The 21905-nt window shown below is 45.2% G+C and overlaps 1 protein-coding gene across 5 annotated transcripts in view; it reads right to left on the bottom strand.

Moving 5' to 3' along the window:
- Window positions 1-21905, bottom strand: part of MSI1 (musashi RNA binding protein 1) — a 155698-nt gene that overhangs the window by 4778 nt on the left and 129015 nt on the right. For 2 of the 5 annotated variants that reach the window (XM_086942857.1, XM_086942860.1), the window contains 5 exons: window positions 6534-6614; window positions 6020-6076; window positions 2572-2673; window positions 2224-2375; window positions 788-852 (listed from right to left, as the gene is read on the bottom strand). In XM_086942857.1, the coding sequence (XP_086798983.1) occupies window positions 811-852; window positions 2224-2375; window positions 2572-2673; window positions 6020-6076; window positions 6534-6614 (434 nt within the window). In that variant the 3' untranslated portion in view covers window positions 788-810. The remainder of the gene's footprint in view (window positions 1-787; window positions 853-2223; window positions 2376-2571; window positions 2674-6019; window positions 6077-6533; window positions 6615-21905) is intronic. The other 3 variants (XM_086942858.1, XM_086942859.1, XM_086942861.1) reach the window with 3 other exon arrangements.

The raw sequence follows: 21905 nt of genomic DNA, 5'->3' as shown, positions 1-21905 counted from the left end.
GGCGGAATAGCCGCCGCAGCGATGTGGTTAAACAAGAAGGGCAACTGTTAAACAATGTTGGCATGGCAACTTAAGAATCTAGCTGAAGGAAAGTAACCCATTAAGGACAAAAGGCAACTGTTCCACAAAAAAAAAAACAGATATGTAGCAAGCAGTTAGTAAAGAACTAAGGACAAATATTTCTGTGAACTAAGGACAAAAATTTCTGTGAACTAAGGACAAAAATTTCTGTAAATAATTTTTCATTCAAAAACAATCTTTGGAAAAGTGCTGTGTTCAGGAACCTTTAATACAGACTTACAATTACTATATCCAGCAACAAGAAGCATCGTATCGGTCTGCCTTTCAGACAGTCTCTTCCCGCCGTGAACCTGCACTCCCTGCCTTCTGCTAGTAAAAAGGTGTTACTCTGTATTCAGTCTCTTTAATAGAGCTAACTAGTCTTCTGTTAGCTCTAAAATCCCACCAGGTATCTCTCTAATTCTTTCGACTCACTCCACTCCATTAACTCTACCATCTCTCCATTTATCCATGCACAATAGGGGATTTCCGTGGTTGACAAAAGTCTGTCCCCAGTATTATCTTGTGTACTTCACTGACTTTAAATGATCCTCAGTCTTCCAATAACACTCTATTTTATCACTTTATATCTTTAACTCTCTAAACCACCCCTTTGTTTATTAACTTTTTATCTTACCTCCTACACTCGTAAACCAAAAAATTGTAACTACCCATCATACCAGCTCCTTTGAAACTTCACTTCCATTGAAGATAGACTATTCCTTACCTTCTACCTCTAGGACTCCAGCTTCAGTGGTAACCATTAGTGAAAGCTGTTGCAATGAGCGGAGCCTGTAACAAGAATTGAAAATATCTCATTTAGCAGTCATCCAAGAGATGTGTACAGAGCTAGCGAAGTTGAAACATTGTTTTGCAATGGGTAGACAGAGGTTAAGATTCTCTTTATATGCTTCTTAAGAGAGAAGCACAGCATTGTCAAAAGAAGGGAGAGAAAGAAAGACAGCAGAAGATTCTGAGTAGGTTATGGACACAACATTAACTACAGCTAAAATAATAGGGAGGACAGGAGGTCACAGTGCAACGAAGAGAATGCAGCACCTTTTAATTTGGAAGGGAATTAACTTTCTTGCTGTTGCAAGGGAATTGATGTGCTGTGTTGCTTCATTGTCCCAACGTGCTTGAGTTTTATACAAGACAGGAGATAGCTGCAAAGACCATTTCTACCTATTGTACTGAACTGAATCCATGCATTTTCTCAAGTCCATCCAACCTTGAATACCTCCATCCATGGCTCCCCTTATATCCAATATTCCCTTTAAATGGCCTTTCAACTCACACGGTGCCACTGTGTGTCACACAATATCGGCTCACTTCCAGGGGCGTAGCTTGGTCAGAAAGATTGGGCGGGAGGGCTGGGCAGGGGGGGGTAGGCATCAGAATTTCCGACCATCACGCTGACATAAAATATTATAATACATTGTATGACAAGCAGGGTGCATGAGTGAGGCATTGGCAGTGGAAAGGGAAAGGAATATGGATTAATAGGAGCATTAAATGAGAGAATCACAATATTTTGTAAAATAAAAAATTTTAGGACTTTCAAAACAGAGATGAGGGAGTGTTTGTGTGTGTTTTTGTCAGTGTATTCATGCAAAAATCCCAGGTGAAATCTGACAGACACCTCACCATATGCGACTGAAGGTACCTGTACCCAACTATTCATCTGAAAATACATTTATTAGGGGAAGTGTAACACCCCAAACACTCCGCCTGAAGCTACGCCCTTGCTCCCTTCACGCGGTCACCCGGTGAGGAGCCGAAATTATATGGTGACAGGGAAAACAAGTCTGAAACCACTACAAAGAATGGATTTCCAGTACTTTCGAGGATTGAACTGCACGGTTCAATAAGGGGTCCAGGACATTAGCACTAGCCTCAGCAAGCTCAAAAGTGCCTCTTAAGATATTTGTCGGCACAAAGCCCTACAAAGGCTACCACCTCACACAGTAAATTTAAATTTTTAGTTGCCAGGTTTACTTTAATTAATAAAGAAACATTCTCACTTCTGCTTATTGCACATATTCATTCGTCCAGGGTCACCCAGTCCCCTCAGTCCTATTAATGGCTTCTCCTTTAATTCGGTCTGTCAACATGACTCCGCCCAGAGACTAAATCATTGCATAAAGGTGACCAGAAACTCACCCCTAGACTGTGACCAAACCCTGCATTCGGGGCAGGGCTGGCAGCACTGATATAACTGCTTATAGCGGACTCTTGACTGGCTCCATAAAGTTCTGCCATTGACCCTGGGCTGCTTGTTCCAAGGAATCCACCAGCACGCGTTGGACCAGTGCCTAAGCAAGAAAGCAAAAAAAAGATGCTTAGCCACAGCAAACAGAGCTTCAAATAAAAGAGATGACAGAGACCATGAAGAAATATGCTACAAAAAGCAGAGAAGAAATATGCTACAAACCATCCCACCTGCATCAAGGCACGCAAATATTTTAAAAAAACGAACAAGGGGTTAAAGGGGCCCTCAAACAAACTCACGCTGCCACTGCTGCTCAGTCTGTCCTGCAAGGAACGAGCCATTACCTCTGACAACTGCTGCCGCTGCAGCGGCCATGGGTCCATAGGCCGTTAGCGGAATTGCTGAAATAGAAGATAGACAAGATTTGGTCATCAACAGAAATGTTTGCCTCCAATTAATAAGTTTCAACTTTTGGTTCTCAGATACACACTGACTCTCTGCAACAACACTTAGCTCTGCTGAAACATTTTCAGTGAAGAGCCATTTAATGACATGCCCTCCATCTGCCTACTATGGCTGTTACAGGTATATGAACTGCAAGTGGGAGGAAAGTTCATGCAAAACAGATCACAGTTCGACTCAGAATGCATTCAAAGAGAGGTTGTACATTTGTGGAAGAACATGGCATTGTTCTGGATAAACACATAAAACATCTGCAATCACCTGAGCCCACAAAGCATGTGCTCAAATAAGAGGGCTCTGTTTTCATCAGTTAAGCATCTTTAATCAATCGGGATACAGTATCAGGCAGTTACCAGGGACCCCATGCACTAGGCTTAACACCACAAAACTGGTTCCTACGCCACTGTTCAACCTTTTAAACAAGATCTTGTGCAAGCTGGGATGAAATATTCTTTAACTTTTTTAAGATTCAGCCAGTTTTGTAAGGTGGACAGGAGGGTTACCACAGTAAAGAAATATTGGGGGATGAGGGTTATAATGGTAGATCGCACCACAAGCCAGTAGGCAGTGGAATGTGGGACACTAGCATCCACAATAGGAGTACGAACCTTGGAGGGAGTGAAATTCGATTTCAGGGCACTGAAAATTATGAGCTTGTGCAGACAGTGAAGGAAGCGGCATGGTGGCTGGATTCATAAGGAGCAAGAACTGAGTTCAACTCAACGATTCACTGTGGCAAGCAGAGGCCAGCAGTCCAGCTTGTTTAACAGACTGAACCGTAAAGGCTTCCTGCAGACCACCACAAGGACGGGGAATATAAGTTGTCTGGCAACCTCAGCAATAGAACTTGACATCATACGCATTTTCACTCTTATTATTATCCAACTTTCCTCATTTACTCATTCAGCGCTGAGAAGGTCATTGTATATATATGAATCTGCATTGCTTTCATTTTAACCAGACAAGTCTTCAACCAGAGTCTATTGTGCTTCCTCTTTGAGGTTTTGCCTCACTGTTTGTTCACTTGGCATGAGTTTGCGAAACCTGGAATGGTTGCCATGATACTTTCATCAAGTAATGGGTATTCTTCTCGAAATCTGGTGATTTGATGCCACATATATGCATATGCTAGTTATCTTAAAATGTAGTCTTTTAAAGACTTGTTAATGGTGAGTTATATAGGAGAAGATGAGCTAAAATTAAGTTTTAAATGTCATTGTTGAGGAAAATGACAACGTGAGAAATTAAACCGAGTGTGTGTCTTATAATTTGTGTCTTCATCAGTGTACTTATATAGAAATGTCATGAATATTATGGTCAGTGTATAACTAAGTTTTCCCTTTGTTGTATTGCTTTGTGGGTGTCCTAAATTCTTGTGCAGTCATAGCAATTTTTAAGATGGACTCAATATTGGCTCAATCGCCCTTTCCCCCTATGATATAAATACGGTCACCAGGATGTCAAAAGAGCAGTGCACTAGTGAGACGGTAACAGATACAATACACCTGCACCATTGGGCACACCTCCCAAAATATTGCCGCATACTATTGCAAATTATGCTGCTTTTTCACATCCCCCTTTCTCACTGACCTGCTGTAGGTATGCAGACTTTTAGGTTGTGATTTAAATTTAAAATATTAACCATTTACCAGCAAACACCTTTTGAGCAGGAGATTTTTGCATCTGTATGTGAATACAAACATTCCTCAGCAGTGTTTGAATTATCAGAAGGCTATCCCTACATTTTAAATGACTACAAACGATTCAATGTGACTGACCAATATACAAGTAATATTCTACATTGACCACAGTGTTATCAACTCTCACACGATACATGGGCTAATCAGCCTCTGCCTTGCAAAAGCAAGTGGCATAGCTATGTTAACCAATTAAATGGACCGGTGAATGTAACAAGCCAAATGGACCTGTGAACGCAACCTTTCAGCCAATCTACTACAAGGAAAATCACAGGGCACAGGACTGCCATGGGCACTAAACATATGCGAGATTTATTAGTGGACCACACTACAATATTTTTTAGTAACCTCTTGTCTTTATTGGACATTCACCACCATGTTCACCACATAGTACATGCAGTGGCGGCTCCTCCGCTAAGGCGGAGAAGCATCGCCCAACTGCTCACAGAGCAGTAGTTAAAAAAACTAAAATGATAATAACTAATGTTATTATAATTTTAGTTTTCCTTTCCTGATGCACGGTGGGGCTGGACTGCAGAGCAGGGGAGGAGTGGTTTGCCCACTCCAAAGTGCGCAGTGACGCTTTTGACAGTCCCTTTGGACCGCCTAAACCGCCATGAGCACTTTTACAGCCTGGGTGCAGAACATGCCTCAGGCTCCCATTTCCTGCCTCAGCGTTGATCCACGGCGCTCAGACCAATCACAGCGCTGCATTACAACGCTGTAATTGACTAGAGAAGTCAGGAAGCTGGGTGCTACCTGATTCTGCTTACAGGAGGGAGAGGCGGCAGTGAGCGGACCGAGAGGCGGCTGCCAGCCGGCCTGAAAGTAAGTGGGTTTTTTTGGGAGGGTGGGGAGGGGGGGGATTCAATTTATCATCCCCCCATCCCTCAGTAAATAGCATCCGTCACTGCATACATGGCGTTCAAAGTGACAGAAACTCTTTAATTCATCTAAATCCCGTTTTAATTGATATATTTAGCTAGCTATTTAGTTAGCTAAATACAGTGTTTAATAAAAAAGCATTTTGAACACATTAAAGACTTTTAGCCACACTAAGGGCCGTGTGTGGTGTGATGGACATTGAGGTGAATGCACATCCTATAAAACTCGCTCTGCTTGCAAGGACAGGGACTGGATGTCACTAGGAATGCTGAGAACCTTTACAAGCAGCATGAATTTTAGCAGGGAGGTGAGTGCATACTATTGTGAAACTAAGTGACGCCGCAAACTATGAGCACCGAGCCTGAATTAGGGGCCACTGAACGGAAGATGGTCTGCCACAGGAAGCCTAGTCTACATGACTGGATTGGCTGTGAGTGATCCAAACTGTCTGCATGCATGGAATCTGTAGGTGAAGGAGCAGTCATGGGATCATGTGAAAGACTAGACAGAACGAGAACATTTCATGCAGCCAAGTTTAACAGCACCCTTGCTTCTGCCCAGAGTGGCTGCTAGACAAGAATGGAGGCAGAATAGCAGGGAGGGTTAGACTCTGAGGACCTGGGCCCAGGTACCCTGAAAGTAAATACCCCCCTGCCAGTCTCTCCTTCCTACGCGCAAGTGTTAGGAAATCAACCAGACTGACCTGTAAGCTCGGGGAGGATGGGCCCGCTGGTGAGTGGGCCCCGTTCTACGCGGAATTCTAAAATGAAATGTAAAACAACTTAGGAACTTTTCATAAATACTCTTGGGGAGTCTGTGGCAGCAAGGGCTGCAGCAGTTACATGAATGGTGCCCACCTACACTGGACCCCGTTCCATCCCAGTTTCCCCTCGCCCACCGAAGCCCCACTGCGCATCAATGACATCCAGCATCCCCTACCCACATGCACGTACATGAATGGATTTCCTGTTGTGCATGTGATGTACATTTGGTGCAACATAGTGTAACATGGAATACGTCTTCCCGCTTCCTGCTCTTCAACCCACCCACAGTACAAATCCTACATATTGCCCATTGCATCATGCAGGTTCTTTTCCCAGAACCATGGACCCCCAATGTTAATCCCACGTAAATGCAGGTATGACAATGCGTAAGCATAAAGTTTTGTTTTTGCGATAGGGGCATGACTGGTAAAGAGAGATTCAAATGTCCCTTACCTGGAAACTGATAGGTGTAGCCTGGGGCTAGGCCAGCATAGCTGCGACTGGCGTATGTGGCAGCCTGAAATCCTGGGTAACCTGTCAAAAAGAAGAAAACAACATTTGAAAATCATGCAAGATGTGTTTCTTCACAGCTATGCAGACACAGCTATAATACAGGTCTTCTTCAATACAAATGTACAAAGAGTTCAATGAAGCTGCACAAATCTAGATCTTGTACTGGTCTAAAGACACATTTAAAAAATATTGATACCACAACAAGAAAGTGTGCTTTAAAAGAACGCGATGTGCCATACTTGAACATACCTTAGGAAGACCCAATGAATAAGTTACTTACCTTCGGTAACGACATATCTGTAAGAAACATTAGTTATTTATAGATTCCTTACCTTAGAATTACCCCCAGGCGTCAGACTAGATTCGGAACGTTTTTACGTCAGCAGTACCTCTGCACGTCAGAAAGTGGCGTCGGTCGGCTCCGCGTTCGTCGTTGGCGTCGTGTCGTGTCGTGTCGCCGGGATGATGTCGCTGCACCTACTTAGACCCCACTCTCTCGCGCGGATGTCAGTTCTATACATGACTTTCCGCGCCAGAAACGCAGAGCCATGCAAGACACTGACCACTGATGCACAAAACTAGGGCACTGAAAGGATGACCCTAACCCTAGAAATCAGTTCGCAGAACGGGGAGTATGGGTGGGGCGGTAAGGAATCTATAACTAACTAATGTTTCTTACAGATATATCGTTACCGAAGGTAAGTGACTTGTTCATCTGAAAGAAACACGTTCATTTTAGATTCCTTACCTTAGAATAGATACCCCAGCAATACCAACCCCGGAGGTGGGTCTGCAAACCAAGTTCACACCAGAAAGTCCTGGAGAACAGAACGGCCAAAAAAGCCTTCTGTCCGTACTGGACTGTCCAGGCAGTAGTGCTTGGTGAATGTGTGCAGCGATGCCCACGTAGCCTCCTGACAGAAGTCATTTAGAGGAACGCCTCGTCCCAGACCAGTAGTGGCTGCCATCGCCCTGGTGGAATGGGAGCGCAGCCCCACTGGAGGCTCCTTCTTTGCAAGAGAATAGCGTGTTTTGATACACTTGACGACCCATCGGGAGATAGTCCGCTTGTGTACGACCCGACCTTTCTTGGCGCTCACGTACCCAACAAAGAGCTGGTCATCCACCCAAAACTGTTTGGTGTGATCCAGATAAAAGGGAACCTCCTGTTTTGGGTCCAGATGGTGGAGCTTCTCTTACTCTTTCGAGGGATGCAGAGGCGGAAAGAGGGTGGGCAAAGTGATGGTATGCCCGATGTGAAAGGCAGTGACAACCTTGGGCAAGAAGGATGGATGAGTCCTGAGGACAACTTTGTCCGGATGATCAGACAGAAAAGGAGGCTTACAAGAAAGCGCCTGAAGCTCACTTACACGTCTGGCAGAGGTGATGTCCACCAGGAATTCAGTTTTAAGAGTTAAAAGTCTCAAAGGAAAGTTGTGAAGCGGCTCAAAGGGAGCCCACATCAGATAAGTTAAAACCAGATTCAAGTCCCACTGAGGCATAACGAAGGGAATAGGAGGAAAGAGATGAGTTTTGGCTTTCAATAAACGATTAACAACCGGGGACTTGAAAAGGGAAGGCTGATCTGGAAGCCGAAGGAAGGCAGGGAAGGCAGAGAGATTGCCATTGATAGTGCCCAGAGCAGAGCCCTGCTGGGCCAAAGAAAGGAGGAACAAGAGAACCTGAGCAAGAGGGGCAGAGAGGGGATCCACAGCCTTTGTTGTGCACCATGCCACAAATTTGTTCCACCGACAGGTATATACCGTCTTAGTGGAGGGACGCCTGGCTGCCAGAATTACATCACAGACTTCGGGAGGCAAGTCAAAAGACGTCAACTGCCGCCGCTCAATCTCCACGCAAGGAGGTGGAGGCCGGACAGGTTTGGGTGGAGGACCATCCCCTATTGCTGCGACAGAAGATCCTCCCGAAGAGGCAGACGGGTCGACGGGTCGGACGATCGACAGCCATGTTGAGCAGCTTGGGATACCAGACTCTTCGTGCCCAATCCGGAGCCTCTAGAGGACTTGGGCCCAGTCGTGCCTGATCTTCTTCAGCACTCTGGGCAGAAGTGATACAAGCAGAAAGGCATACAACAGACCATAACTCCACTTGCGACGAAAAGCGTCGCCTAGCGAGTGCCGCCTTGGAAATTCCAACTAGCAGAATTGCTGACATTGCGCGTTCTCTTCGGTGGCAAATAGATCAAACCAAGGCTCTCCCCCACTGTCGAAAGAGACCTTGCACCACCTTCGAGTGAAGATGCCATTTATGATCCATCATAAATGCTGAGGCTGAGGTCGTCGGCCCTGGAGTTCAGTGAACCTGCCAGGTGTTGAACCACCAGGGATATGCCCTGATGTTCTAACCATATCTAGAGGAGGATGGTATCTTGATATAGGGTCCATGACCCCACCCCGCCCTGTTTTTTGCAGTACCACATGGCAGTGGTGTTGTCTGAACACTTGCACTACTCTTTCCCGGACAGAGGGGTGGAATGCCTTGATTGCAAGATGGATCGGCCGGAGCTCCAGAAGGTTGATGTGGACCTCGGACTCTGCCAGAGACCAGAGGCCTCTGATCTCCGCCTCTCCCATGTGGCCGTCCCATCCCAGAAAGGATGCGTACGTCACCACTGTGTGGTCTGGTTGGGAAGGAAGAGGGATCTGCCGTTGACCCAATCCTGGTTAATGAGTCACCACTGCATTTGTCGAGCAGTGCCCTCCGAGATCTGAACGCAGTCGGACAGATTCTCCTGATGCTGCGCCCACTGGAACTTCAGGTCCCACTGCGGAGCCCGCATATGACATCTGGCATGATCTACCATCAGAATTCAGGAGGGTATAAGGCCCAGCAGCCTCAGGGTCATCTGACCGAAACCAGAGGCTGAAAGATCGGAATCATAGCCCGAATATCCCGGACTCGCTGTTCGGGAGGATATATCCGAAACCGTTTTATTTTATTTTTTAGAGTTTTATATAGCTCGAACTTGACCCAAATCAGGTATCAGAGCACTTTACATAGTACCAGTTGAATTACAAGAGGACACATTCATTTTTGTTAGGCACATGGAGATTAAGTGATTTGCCCAGAATCACAGGATATTCAGCGTAATCGCCAAAACTCAAACTCAGTTCCCCAGATTCGAGGTCGACCGCCCAAGCCGTTAGGCCAACTCCTCTCCCCGCGTTGTGTCCAGACTGCTCCGATGAAGAGGAGCTTCTGAGAGAGAGTCAGGTGCGACTTCGGCACATTGATTGAGAACCCCAGCGACTAAAGGAAGTCTGCCCTAGTCTGGAGGTGGGAGACGACTGCTTGAGTCAAGCCCACCTTCAACAACCAGTCGTCAAGATAGGGGAAGACTGAAACCCCTGATCTGTGTAGATGAGCTGTGACCACTGCCATCACTTTCGTGAACACTCAAGGGGCGCTGGTAAGGCCAAAGGGTGAGCACGGTAAACTGAAAATGCTCATGGCCTACCATGAACTGCAGGTAACGCCGGTGGAAATAAGCGTACTGCACGTCCAACACCACCATCCAGTCTTGCGGGTCGAGGGCAGACAAGACCTGAGCAAGTGTCAACATCTTGAACTTCTCCTACCGGAGGAAGCGGTTGACGTTGTAGAGATCCAAGATAGGAAGCAGGCCCTAGTCCTTCTTGGGAACCGGAAAGTAGTGGGAATAACAACCACACCCTACTTCTGGGACAGGAAAGTGCTTGATGGCTCTCTTGGCCAAGAGAGCCGTAAATTCCTGCTGGAGAAGGGCCAGGTGATCCTCCGACATGCGGTTGTATTGCGGTGGCATGGCCGGAGGGGGTAGCCTCGAAGGGGAAGGAGTAGTCCCTTCGGACAACCCACCGGTCCGACATGATGGTGCACCAGTGGGGGAGGTGATGGCGAATCCTGCCACCCACTGGCGTTTGATGGGTCTGAAATGTCGGACTAGGAAGGTTTAGAGGCTGCTGCAGAGGGGGGGTTGGTCAACTGGCCAAGCAGCTGCCCCACAGAACCATGACAGTTGTTCCACATCCCCGGCGGCACGAACGTTGGGTAACTTGCCGCGGCTTGTGGCTCTGGGCGTGACGTAGCAGGGCACTTCTTCCGTAGCCACGAAAGGGGTAAAAAGCAGACTGCGCGGGCAGCTGGAGAGGCCCAAGGACTTGGCAGTAGCTCGTGAGTTTGAAACGCTCTAAAGCATTGTCCGCTATTGCGCCAAAAAGGCGACATCCATCAAAGGACATGTCCATGAGGGTATTCTGGACATCCCCAGAAAAGCCAGTAGATCTCATCCAGGCGTAGCGTCTGAGAGCTACTGACATAGAAATCGCTCTACCCAGAGGGTCAGCAGTATCCAGTACACAACGGATGGCAAACTTGCCCGCATCCCTCCCGGCAGCAACAGCCAGGGAGAGCCCTGTCCGGGCCGCCTCCGGACACTGAGGCAGCACCTGCGCAACCGAGCCCCAGACAGAATGGGGATAGAGGCCCAATAGACATGCAGTGTTTACCGACTGCAGTCCCAAGTTAGCGGAAGAGAAAATCTTCTGTCCAAGATGATCCAGCGTCTTGGATTCCCTTTCCAGTGGAGCAGTATGGAATGCGCTTTTGCAAGTAGAGGCTTGGACCACCAAGCGCTCAGGGGTGGGATATTGGGAAAGAAAAGTGAAGTCGCACAGCGCCGGGCAGTGGCGTCGGGCAATCATCCAATCCACGGGAGACCCCGTGTTGGGCATGGATCATGTGCCCAAAAGGACATCCGTAAGGGCCTCGTTGAATGGAAGCAGAGGCTCTGAAGAGCTCACCGCCGGCTAAAGCACCTCTGTCAGGAGGTTAGTCCTGACTGCCACGGTAGGGAGTTCGAGGTTGAGAGACTCGGCTGCCCTACGCAACACCACTGCGTACGAAGCTCCCTCCTCCGTAGCCACGGTAGGAGGAGACAACATGCCAAGATCAGGGGAGGTGTCCACACCAATGGCATCCCGCAGTTCCTCTCGCCAGTCCTGCTCAGATTCCATCTGAATAGTTAAAGGGTCTCCTGACCCCTCCCAGTCCTCCTCCTTTTCCTCTGTGTGCCAATCTGGCTGAAAAGGGACCCCAGGAGTGAACAGGGGCACAAAAAGCCTTTCCGGCGTTGGATCTGGCGTCGGGTGACGCCGGTCCGGCTCTGGGTCCACATCGGGATGGAGTCCGGGGTCAACGCCGGTCAGGGGCCCGACCGGCGTGCTATACAGCTATGGTGCCGGAGGAAGCGTCGATGGTGGAGGTGTAATGAGGTCAACCGGCGCTGATCCGGATCCAGGCCTTGATCCAAGAGCGGCATGGGGCGCCGGAGCCATCTGCGGAGAAGGCCTAAGCTCCCAACCTGTTCCGCGGGGCCCAAAGGCGCGCAGGCGGGTCCGGGCCACCCACGGTTAGCATGCATCGCCTCGTAGAACATACGAAGCTGAGTGGAGAAGCTCTGGGTCCTGGGAAGGGAGGGAAACGCGGAGTCGACTCTTCGGGCTCCGCGCACAGAGCCACGGGAGGGGCACCACCAGCATCACTCATCGGGTCGGCCAACGGACGAGGAGAAGTCAAAGAGTGATGATGCTTCTTCGACTTCTTCTTATGCTTCGACTTATCTGACCTCAAGTGCAAAGACTTCGATAACTTGGAAGAATGGTGGTGGTGGGTCCGTGACAGGTCCGCTCCTGCAAAGTCTTCGCGCCATCGACCGGCAGTCGGAGCACACCTTGGGGTCGTGGTTGCGCTCCAGGCAAAAGCGGCACACGCGGTGGGGTTCCATTACCGGCATCAGTCGTTTACAGGAGCCATATGCTTCGAAACCGGGCATCCCTTGTGCACCAGGAGTCGATGGACTAAAAAAAGAAGTCAACAAAAGTCGAGAAAATGTCAGTCAAAAAGTGACTGGAGGTACCGCTCTTCCCGGATCTGCACTGGCTGGTATTGAAAAAGACAGAAGTGTCATCATCACGCGAGGGTGGCGTCTATGTAGCTCCCGCGACGTCATCCCGGCGACACAACGCCAACGCCGAACGCGAAGCCTACCAATGCAACATTCCGACGCGCAGAGGTACTTCTGACGAAAAAACTTTCCGGATCCAGTCGGGCACCTGGGGGTAATTATAAGGTAAGGAATCAATAACTAATGTGATTCTTTCAGATAGTAGGTACACCATCACGTAATTAATTCTCTTTTACAACCAGCTTTATATAAACTAGCTGAACTGTTTAAATGAATCCCTGACGGTGAGATAAATGGAAATATCTCATTAGTAGCAAAAGACAACAAGTCTGTCATCAAAACACAAAAGGTTTCCACTTTTATTTCAGCATGATTATATAAAACGTGTTACCTGTGTTGGTGCCCAGGAACTCACAGGGTACTACAGCCTCACTCTATGTTTTTAATTACACACAGGAGATGGGAGATGTGGAGTGGGAAGTTGTTGCTCAGCTTGGCATGTTTACTTTATACGCTATAGGTAAGCTTCATGAGTAAGAATGAGGGGAGTTTGAATATCTCTAGCTTGTAATTTGGGGACGACAGCCTCTGAAAAGAAAGGGCACAATGTTACCTGGATGCAGTTGGGGTTCTATAATGTGGGGCAGATACTAGTCAAAGTGCATTAAAAAACAAATAGGACCCGTTTTCTTTTACTACGCCATAGACATTGCCAGGACAGGGTGAGAGGCAGACCTCGAGCTTCAATACCTCCACTGAAGCTAAGGCTCAAGTATCCAGACTGAGTAATAGAATTTATGAACAATGATTCCCAATAAGAGCAGATTTGTGCAGAAGGGCTGGTTCACCATGCTACAATTTCCATGTAACTTCATGCAATAGTGAGGGTTGGAAAAAAACAGTCGGTGGGGCTATGGCAGATTGGCATGCCTAAGGTGTAGGTCCTGGGTTTATTTCTTGAGATACCTAATGGACCGGGAACCAGGACACCACAAGCCCCATGGAGTCATGGTTTGCCATCAATATGCCATTGTACGATACAAGGTTTTTATGCATCTATATACGAGTATGTTTGCAGCCCTAGCACTCGATGTTGGCAGCTTTCCCCTTCTGGCTTGTGTTTTTTCCAGGAATCATAGCTTTGCACTATGTAATCCATACACAAAATGCTCACAACATATCATCAGACTTCATAGGGCCAAAACAACTGGCGCCTCAGCTAAAAAAGGACTTAAACCTGCTGCTGTGAGATCGAAGACCACAACATTGGCCCCTTCATTGAACCAGGATGTTCCTATCCTCCAAAGAGCCCAAGCTCTTAGTGAACCCAGGGGTCCGAGACCGACACTCCGTGGTGTGGAATTTAATAAAATATCTACTTTTCCATGGGGCAGGTTGCTTCATAAATCTACTAGTCCTGTAACAAAATCCACTTGTCCGTTTTGTGCCATGTAATGCAGCAACAAATTATGGCAGCAATCATTATATAAGAGCTCTGATATAGCCTCTCTGATTATGCGAGGCTCATGATTAAACAGACCCGAACCTTACTTCTTGTCTGGTGAAAGTGTCTGAGTGGATGGATCTGTTCTTTCTTAAACTGAATGGTGCCAAGACAGAAATTATAATACTTGGCCGCACTGCCCCCTTGAATTTAGATCTCATGTGGCCTAGCTGTCTTGGCCCTCCTCCTGCACCTAAGAAACAAATTAAGAGTTTGGGTATTGGTTCGACGCAAACCTTAATTTTACAGTTCAAGCAAGTAAAGTTGCTGCTAACTGTTATGGTTTGTTAGATCAATAAGGAAGATTCTGCCTCTTCTGCAGTTTGAAGCTAGGCGCATGCTGGTCGAAGCCCTTATTCTATTGCGGCTGGACTATGCGAATGCAGTCAACTTAGGCGTGCCACAAGGAACAACTAAGATCTTACACACTATTCAGAATTGCGTGGCACGTCTTTAAATGAATGTTCCTAAACGTAACTCAGCTAAGTTAGCGCTTCGCCAGTTGCATTGGCTTCCTGTTCAGGAAAGAATCTGTTTTAAGGCTATGTGCAATGTCCATAAGTCCATTACTGGTAATGGCCCCCTTCTGATTCAGCTCATGGTGCAATTATATTGCACCACTCGGGCACTTAGATCTAACAACAAAAAACGTTTGCTATTCCCTAGGATTAAACCGTCGCGGATGGGAGGTCGACGGTTCACTTCCAAAGCGGCAAAATCTTGGAACCAGCTACCGGACCATATTCGTCTGGAACATAACTACCTCCGGTTCAGGAAGCAGCTGAAAACTTTTCTTTTTCAATGAACAGTGGTGAATGTTAAGGTGTCACAGGAAGCGCTGAGATGCCCTTGGGTAGCCATGCGCTATATAAGTGCGTATTCATTCATTCATACCATAGTAGGATTTGAATACTAGCCATTCCCTCATGTTGCCACGTTTTCACAAATCTACATACTGGGGCTGAAGGTAGTGGTAAGCAAAAGTTCCAGGGTTGGAATGCCCTTTTGAGTCTGTGCAAACCTACTAACTTGCATGTTTTAAGGATTTTCACCATCTCTTCTCCAATCCTTCCCTATACTGAGAAAGGTTGGAACTTTACTCCTGACAATGGCAGATGTGAAATTTCTTCCAGGGTTGGGAAACGTTTTTGGAGAGAAAGGGAATTGCAAACACTTGCATGAATTTGCATGAGCAAATTTCTACACGTACATATTTGCTCATGCTAAAATGCAGTTCACAAAAATTTCATGGCCTACTTAGGTACATATTTGTGAATTCACGAAAGTTGTTTATCTGCAGTTAATGCGAGGACATATACTGTAGGTGCATTTCTTTAATAATTGGGCCCCAAATAAGGTCTGAAGTTAATCATGACCTTTTGTGTTTATTAAAATTCTATTGGATGGCTTCACTGCGAGTGACAGCATTCTGCTCTTTCACAAGGAGCATATCGGCACACAAAGTAGTTTTGTTCAGCGCCAGGAATTACTGCACCATGTCTGCTTTTTGAGGCCAAAAACAATTTTAGCATTTGCCAATGTTTGTTATAATGGTGAGGGCCCAGCAGCACCCACACCAATAAGGTTTTACAAAAACCATTCCAAAACAAGTCACACATTGACAAAAAACAAAACGCTGACCATCAATTTCAAACCTACCGGCTTTGCCAATGCTTGTTTATTTTTATGTTGCCCACAATCTTATTGAAACTGGTTACACTGATTTTCCATTATGAATATCTTTGGGAAATGCTACCATATATCCACACATTTTACTAAATGATGTGGCAAAGAAATGGTACATAAAACTGTACAGTAGTTTAGCCAATGTTTTTTTCCTAACATTTTTTGTGAACATTTTATTTTGAAAGCAAAGACTCCTCAAGCTTGCTTTCAGGCTTCTGCAAATATTTGCATCTAATCAGAGAGCATTCTGGGAGCATTATGCATAGCCTCATATTGCTAAACTTTGAAAAAGTGTGAACACATTTTTATACTGGAACCACTGTCAGTAGTGCAGTCCAAGCTTACAACATTTTCTTAGAGCGCTAACCCTAATAATAAAGGCTTTGCATTAATGAACCATAAATACAAGTTTTAACAGCATTGACACAAATATTACCTTAACTGCAGACAATGCTCTTCGCTGATCCATAATGTGTTACTGTAAACTGCCAGCCAAAGAGTTAAGTGTTGTAGGGGGTTGGGCCTACGTGTCCCAAGGACATAATACAGATTAAAACTTGTTGCCCTTGACCCCAAACTATATGTCCTGGACCTCGGGCTATAGGAACTCCACATCCATGCCAGTTTTGGTCCTTCCATCTTTCTCACTGCAGGTAAATGTATCAATAAGTGAGAGGTAGCAAGCAGGAAGGCCTGCATTCACTGCTATCTTCTGAAAAAACACCAATACTGGGACAGGTAATAGACTCATACCAGCTAGTAACTGGAGCAATATTTCAAACACTCAGTGGGCACAGACAGCGGAGCGAACTGCTGCTCAGCTGACCAATCCTCAAGCATAGAATACACCAGACCAATCCCACACTTGTGAAGCAGCACAGCTGGGCATAATGTGCCACCAACAACACAGCAAAATAATAAGCATCACAGGTGGATGACCCCTCACCTTGTGCAGACACTAGAGCAGTCCTCCATGTGTCAGGCAACTGAGTTATTCCTCACTTTCCAGGGCACAGAGCCATATTATGATCAGCTGAATATTCTCTTCAATAGTACAGACCGCAGAGCTACCTCAATTGTCACAGACTACTGAGGTAACCACCAGTTAAATCAACGGAGCTATCCTTCACTTGTCAGCGGCACCGAGTCATACTTTGATCAGCTGGATATTTTCTTCCCTTCTGCAGGCAGAAGAGCTATCCCTCACTTGTCAGACAGCAGGGTTGACCGTCACCTGCCTATGTGAGCAGAGCTAGACATGGTTGCATACCTGTTTCTCTCATCTATCTGTAGATCCATCATTTGCATCCACCCATTTACACGAGGGGCATCTCTTACTAAGAGCCTTGAGAGAGGAGAATGTCGAGACTGGAAGCTTTTGGGGAAAGGAAACCTAAGTGGCAAACACTTTGGTGGCCTAGGAAAACAAGAGAACAGAGAAACACAGGTACAGGGGACAAGTGGATAGAAGCTAACACAGTGACCTTGGTTAATGAAATAACAAACACAAGGACACGGGGTCTGGAGAACAAAAGGGGCCTGGGACTGAGAGAGGATGTGACCCTTAAAATAAGAGATAATATTGATATCACTAACACAGTTTTGGTAGAGGACTGCAAACCACCCACTACATAGCCTGCCTTAGGGACAACTCATGTATAATTCACAAAACGAGTTACACCCACCAGAATTTAAACACTTTCCCTCCAAACCACATAACCCGCTCTTAAGCAGGTCTTGGGAATGCTGAATGTCCCATCGGGTCACAAGGAGACGTTCCAATTGGGTAAAGCCGGAGACGCATTAGACTACTCACAACACACTAATATATTATCATGCCAATCAGATAGGAGAAACATACAAGGTTAAAGCTTCACCTCAAAAGCAATTATTAACTGTTTAACAAGAGTTTGGGGCATGAAGACAGAGCTTCACAAGCATAGCACACTTGCACTGTCTAATGATAGGCAGGAAAAGTGCCTCTTATTTAATCTAAAATATTTTTATTACCAGTGACATCCTATGATACGGGCCTGCGTTTCACCACGCCCCACAGCCATTTCAGAATGAGATTTTACATGGGTCTACCTGAGCTCCATAAAAACCATCACCATCTCAGAAACGCACCCCGACAATGGCTACTTGTACTAAAAAGATAGGCAAACCACCCTAAAAAATCCCTATGTCTATTGTGGGCACTGCTCTACAACTTACCCTGTCACTCCCTTTTTCTCAAATTTAACCGCATCGTCAAGCTCTTATCCTTTCCAGATAGACCTGCAACACTACCCCTCACTCCATCTTCTTCACAGCCATTAATGGATTCAAAATGGCCACAGCCATTCCAAACCAGCTATGTGTACCTCCACCTCTATTACTCCCTTTGCTCCTTCATGATAAGAGATATTACCTCTGTTCCTACTCTCCTGCCTTCCACATCGTGTGTATTTCATAACCTTTACATGCTACTTGAGTTGCTTTAAAACCCAATGAAAATTATTAAACTAAAAAAGGCAAAACTGTTGGGAGACAAATCTCCTAGATTAAGTCGAAAAGCCAAGTTTGTCGGACATCATCATCCATCATCACGGATCTCCAGTATTCTTATTGTATGTGCCATAGGATATATAATGCACTTGTGTAACCCATCAGTCAAACTCTAAATTAGGCACTAAAATCTGTCACGATGTTTGGTTTAAAAATATACATCAGTGGTTCTTTATGACTTCTGTGGACCTCAACTTAATGGTTACGTAAATTTGGGGACCCCCACTGAATCATTATTGGAACCTGGGGACCCCCACTGAGTCATTAAAGGAAGCCTGAGCTTAAACAATTTGAATGATTTGAACTTTTAGCATACACAAAAATACAGGAAAAAGCATTCATTAGAAAAAAATTACATGTGATGAAATATTTCATTTAATTACCAAATATAAAAAAATCTAAATTTTCATTTTTAATGGGAAGGTTAGGCTTTTCTAAAGGAACACAAGCCACTTATCATCCATTCTACATTTTGTTTGATGTGTTTGCACTGATCACACAAATCAATCGAGGACACCAACTTAATTTCTAGCCTATTTTCAAATTCCTTCTAATTTACTGAACATTTTAAAATGCTCGATTTTATGTATTGCTTCTTTATTTTTATATACTTTATTAATTTGATAAATTATATTTTTTATTTACTAAGCAGTTGTGGACCTCTTGATTAGACGTAGCAGACTGCAGGGGTCCCAGAGCCACAGGTAAAGAACCACTGGTGTAGATTATTCCCCAAAACAACTTGATTTCTCATACAGTGGTCGCAAGGTTTTCTGTGTGGAGACAGTGTGTGGCTCACTATCTTCCTGTGCTTATGTTACTGCAACGCTGTGTGTAATACACTGTCAGAGTTTGACGCCTAAATGTGGACCTAGGCATCTACTCTCTGCCTGCTACACTCCCCATTCTTGAAGACGCTGACGAGAAGAGTGGAGAACTGGAGATACCTGGATTACTCAATGGTAATCTTCAATCTGGTTACTATGTCTAAGCATACGAGGTAAAGCCCCATCTCTGGTGATGGGGAAGAGTTGGAATCTTAAATGTTAGCAGGAGTAACCTATGGCAAAGTTAGACACAAAAAGTATTTCGAAATATTTGTGTCACTATTTAAAAAGTCTCTGGATTAGCATCTTCTAGGTCAGAAGCAATTTACGGAAAATGCACAAAATCAACCTCCTAGTCTGTGTCATGAGCCAACAAGGTTACAATAGATTAAGAATCTCTGCTGTGGCATACATTTGACACGTGGGCAAGGTTCCATCATTTGTGCTATGTTGCCCTCTCGTGGCCAAGCTCTGAAGAACTCTGATTCTGAACTTCAATTAGGATGCTTTTTTTCGTGAAACATAAACTAGATACAATTTTTTTGCCTCTTTACTGTGCTCTAAGGCATTGTAAACTGAAGCGGCGCCATCAGTCTGTAGTTCCCACGGCCAATGACGGAAATTGAGTAGTGGTACTCAGAGACACATGGCCTTTGCAGGAGAAAGCAATGTGGGAGGTGCATCTATGGCAGTGATTCTACAGCATGGGTGCAGGAGATCCTGGAAGTCATAAAGAGGAGGTCTCGTGTACTTCTGAAATAAAACTGCCCTCTCTTTCTAGAGCCAGGAGCCTAGTCTCTAGGTCTAGTCTTTTGGTCAACCTTACTAAAAGGAGATCCTCCTCAGTGAGTTTGCCCTCACTGTTGGATATGGAGTTGGCCCTACCTCTGTAGGACCTCTGTAGGAGCTAGACCCCGTAGGAGCTAGCCCCTGTACCTCTTGGGTGTGGAAAGTAGGACACAAAGTTCCCTTCCTCCCTATTTAGTTGAGAAGGTTGGTCTAAGACTTAATCATCCTCTATACTTTCCCCATTTTCGTGAAGGTCTTCACTTTTTTCTGTGCGTTGGTCCCTTGCATGCCCTGCCAAAAACTCCTGGAGTTGTACCCTGGTAGGGTTGGACACCGTTCTTATTTGTTTAGCTTTACAGAGAAGCCTGAACTCTCTAACCTGTAGGTTGGCTCAGGGGTGAGGTTGAGCTCCTCAGCCATATTCCCTAGATTGCTCATTAATTTCCAAAGTGGGGTTCTTTTTAGAAGACATACACTAACAATTCTAGATGCTTCCCCCTAACTTCAGTGAATTTTTAATGCTTCATGGACTTAACACAAGGACCTAACAAAACTTTTGGAAAATTGGAAAAAATAGTAAATTCAAAAAATATGTTGTACTAAAGACAATTTTTGGATTCTTGTCATGTGATCAGAGGTTGATTAAATTAGTCAAATAAATGCAAGTCTAAACATCCCACTGTTGATTCACCAATGTAGGAAGCTGGCTCTGTATATACTATACCAAAATGAGGTATGGTGTGCACAGAGTCCAGGGAGTCCCTAGGTGTATAACAGAGGCTAAATAAGGTAAGTACTAACAGCCCTCTTTGTGGTAGTGTGGGCGAGCAGTTAGCTTATCCAGGGAGTCTGTTAAGTATTTATTGTAGTCACTTAATGAGGCTGATGGCACACATTTAGAGACAGAATCCAGAACAATTAGGCAAGTATAAAAAAGGTATACTTATATTTTATTTTTAGAACCAAGCAGGACTTGGCATCAGTAAGTAAAATAGACTTTCAAATGCAAGACTGTTCGAGGAAATGCCTTTGCTTTGAAATTGCAATTATTACAGGCTTGCACATGCTTTGGAAACAGTGTAAATTACACAGTAATTACTTTCATTGCTCTCGGATTAGTGTGAGTACTGGAGGTAGTATGCCTAGATACCTTGTATTAAGGCATCCTAAGGTGTGGTAAGTACGACTTTTTATATTTTGCAATTGAGTTCTCTTTTCTTCATACATCAACAGTTCAACAGCTTAGACATTTTTAGGCCCAAAGGGGCAGATGTATTAACAATTGCTATTGAGATTCTATAATAGCGAATTTTACCGATTCGAGATTATTGAATTGCAAAATGCAATATATGTAGGTTTTGCAATAATAATTGCGATTCCCACATATTCCTTAATTGCGAATTGCATATTGCGATTCGCAATTAAGGAATACCTTCCCATTCATTCCTATGGGCCAGAGGCCCATAGGAATGAGTGGGAAGACATTCGCAATTTGAGAGTACCAAATAGGTGATAGGAGGGCCAAAAGGCCACCCCGTTGCACCCCCTAAAAGGTAAGTGTGCACATGTGGCGCACATACATGCCCCAAGGGCATGTATGTACGCCACATGGCACCTTGAAAAATGCAAAAAACGTCATTGTTCATGGAAATAGCATATTACCACCAACTTGAAGTTGGTGGTAATTTGTGATTCCTTAAAAGCAGGTCGCAAATCGTTTTGGCTTCCTGCATTTCATTTAAGGAATCGCAAATTGCGATTCCTTACATGCATTCGCAAAATAGGAAATCGCAATTTTTGCGATTCCCTATTTTGTGAATGCCTTTTGGGATGATACATCCCAAAAAGCTTTTTCACGTTCGCAAATGGGTCGATTCTGAGAACCGACCTATTTGCGAACGGGAAAAATTCTTCATACATCTGGCCCAAAATCTCTTAGCATGGGGTCCTATGTGGAAAAAGTGTAAGTGATTTCTCAGGTAAGTACACGACTT

The sequence above is a fragment of the Lissotriton vulgaris genome, chromosome 11, assembly GCF_964263255.1.
Source record: "Lissotriton vulgaris chromosome 11, aLisVul1.2, whole genome shotgun sequence".
In the NCBI taxonomy this organism is placed as follows: Eukaryota; Metazoa; Chordata; class Amphibia; order Caudata; family Salamandridae; genus Lissotriton; species Lissotriton vulgaris.
This window is presented reverse-complemented; position numbering and strand designations above follow the sequence as displayed.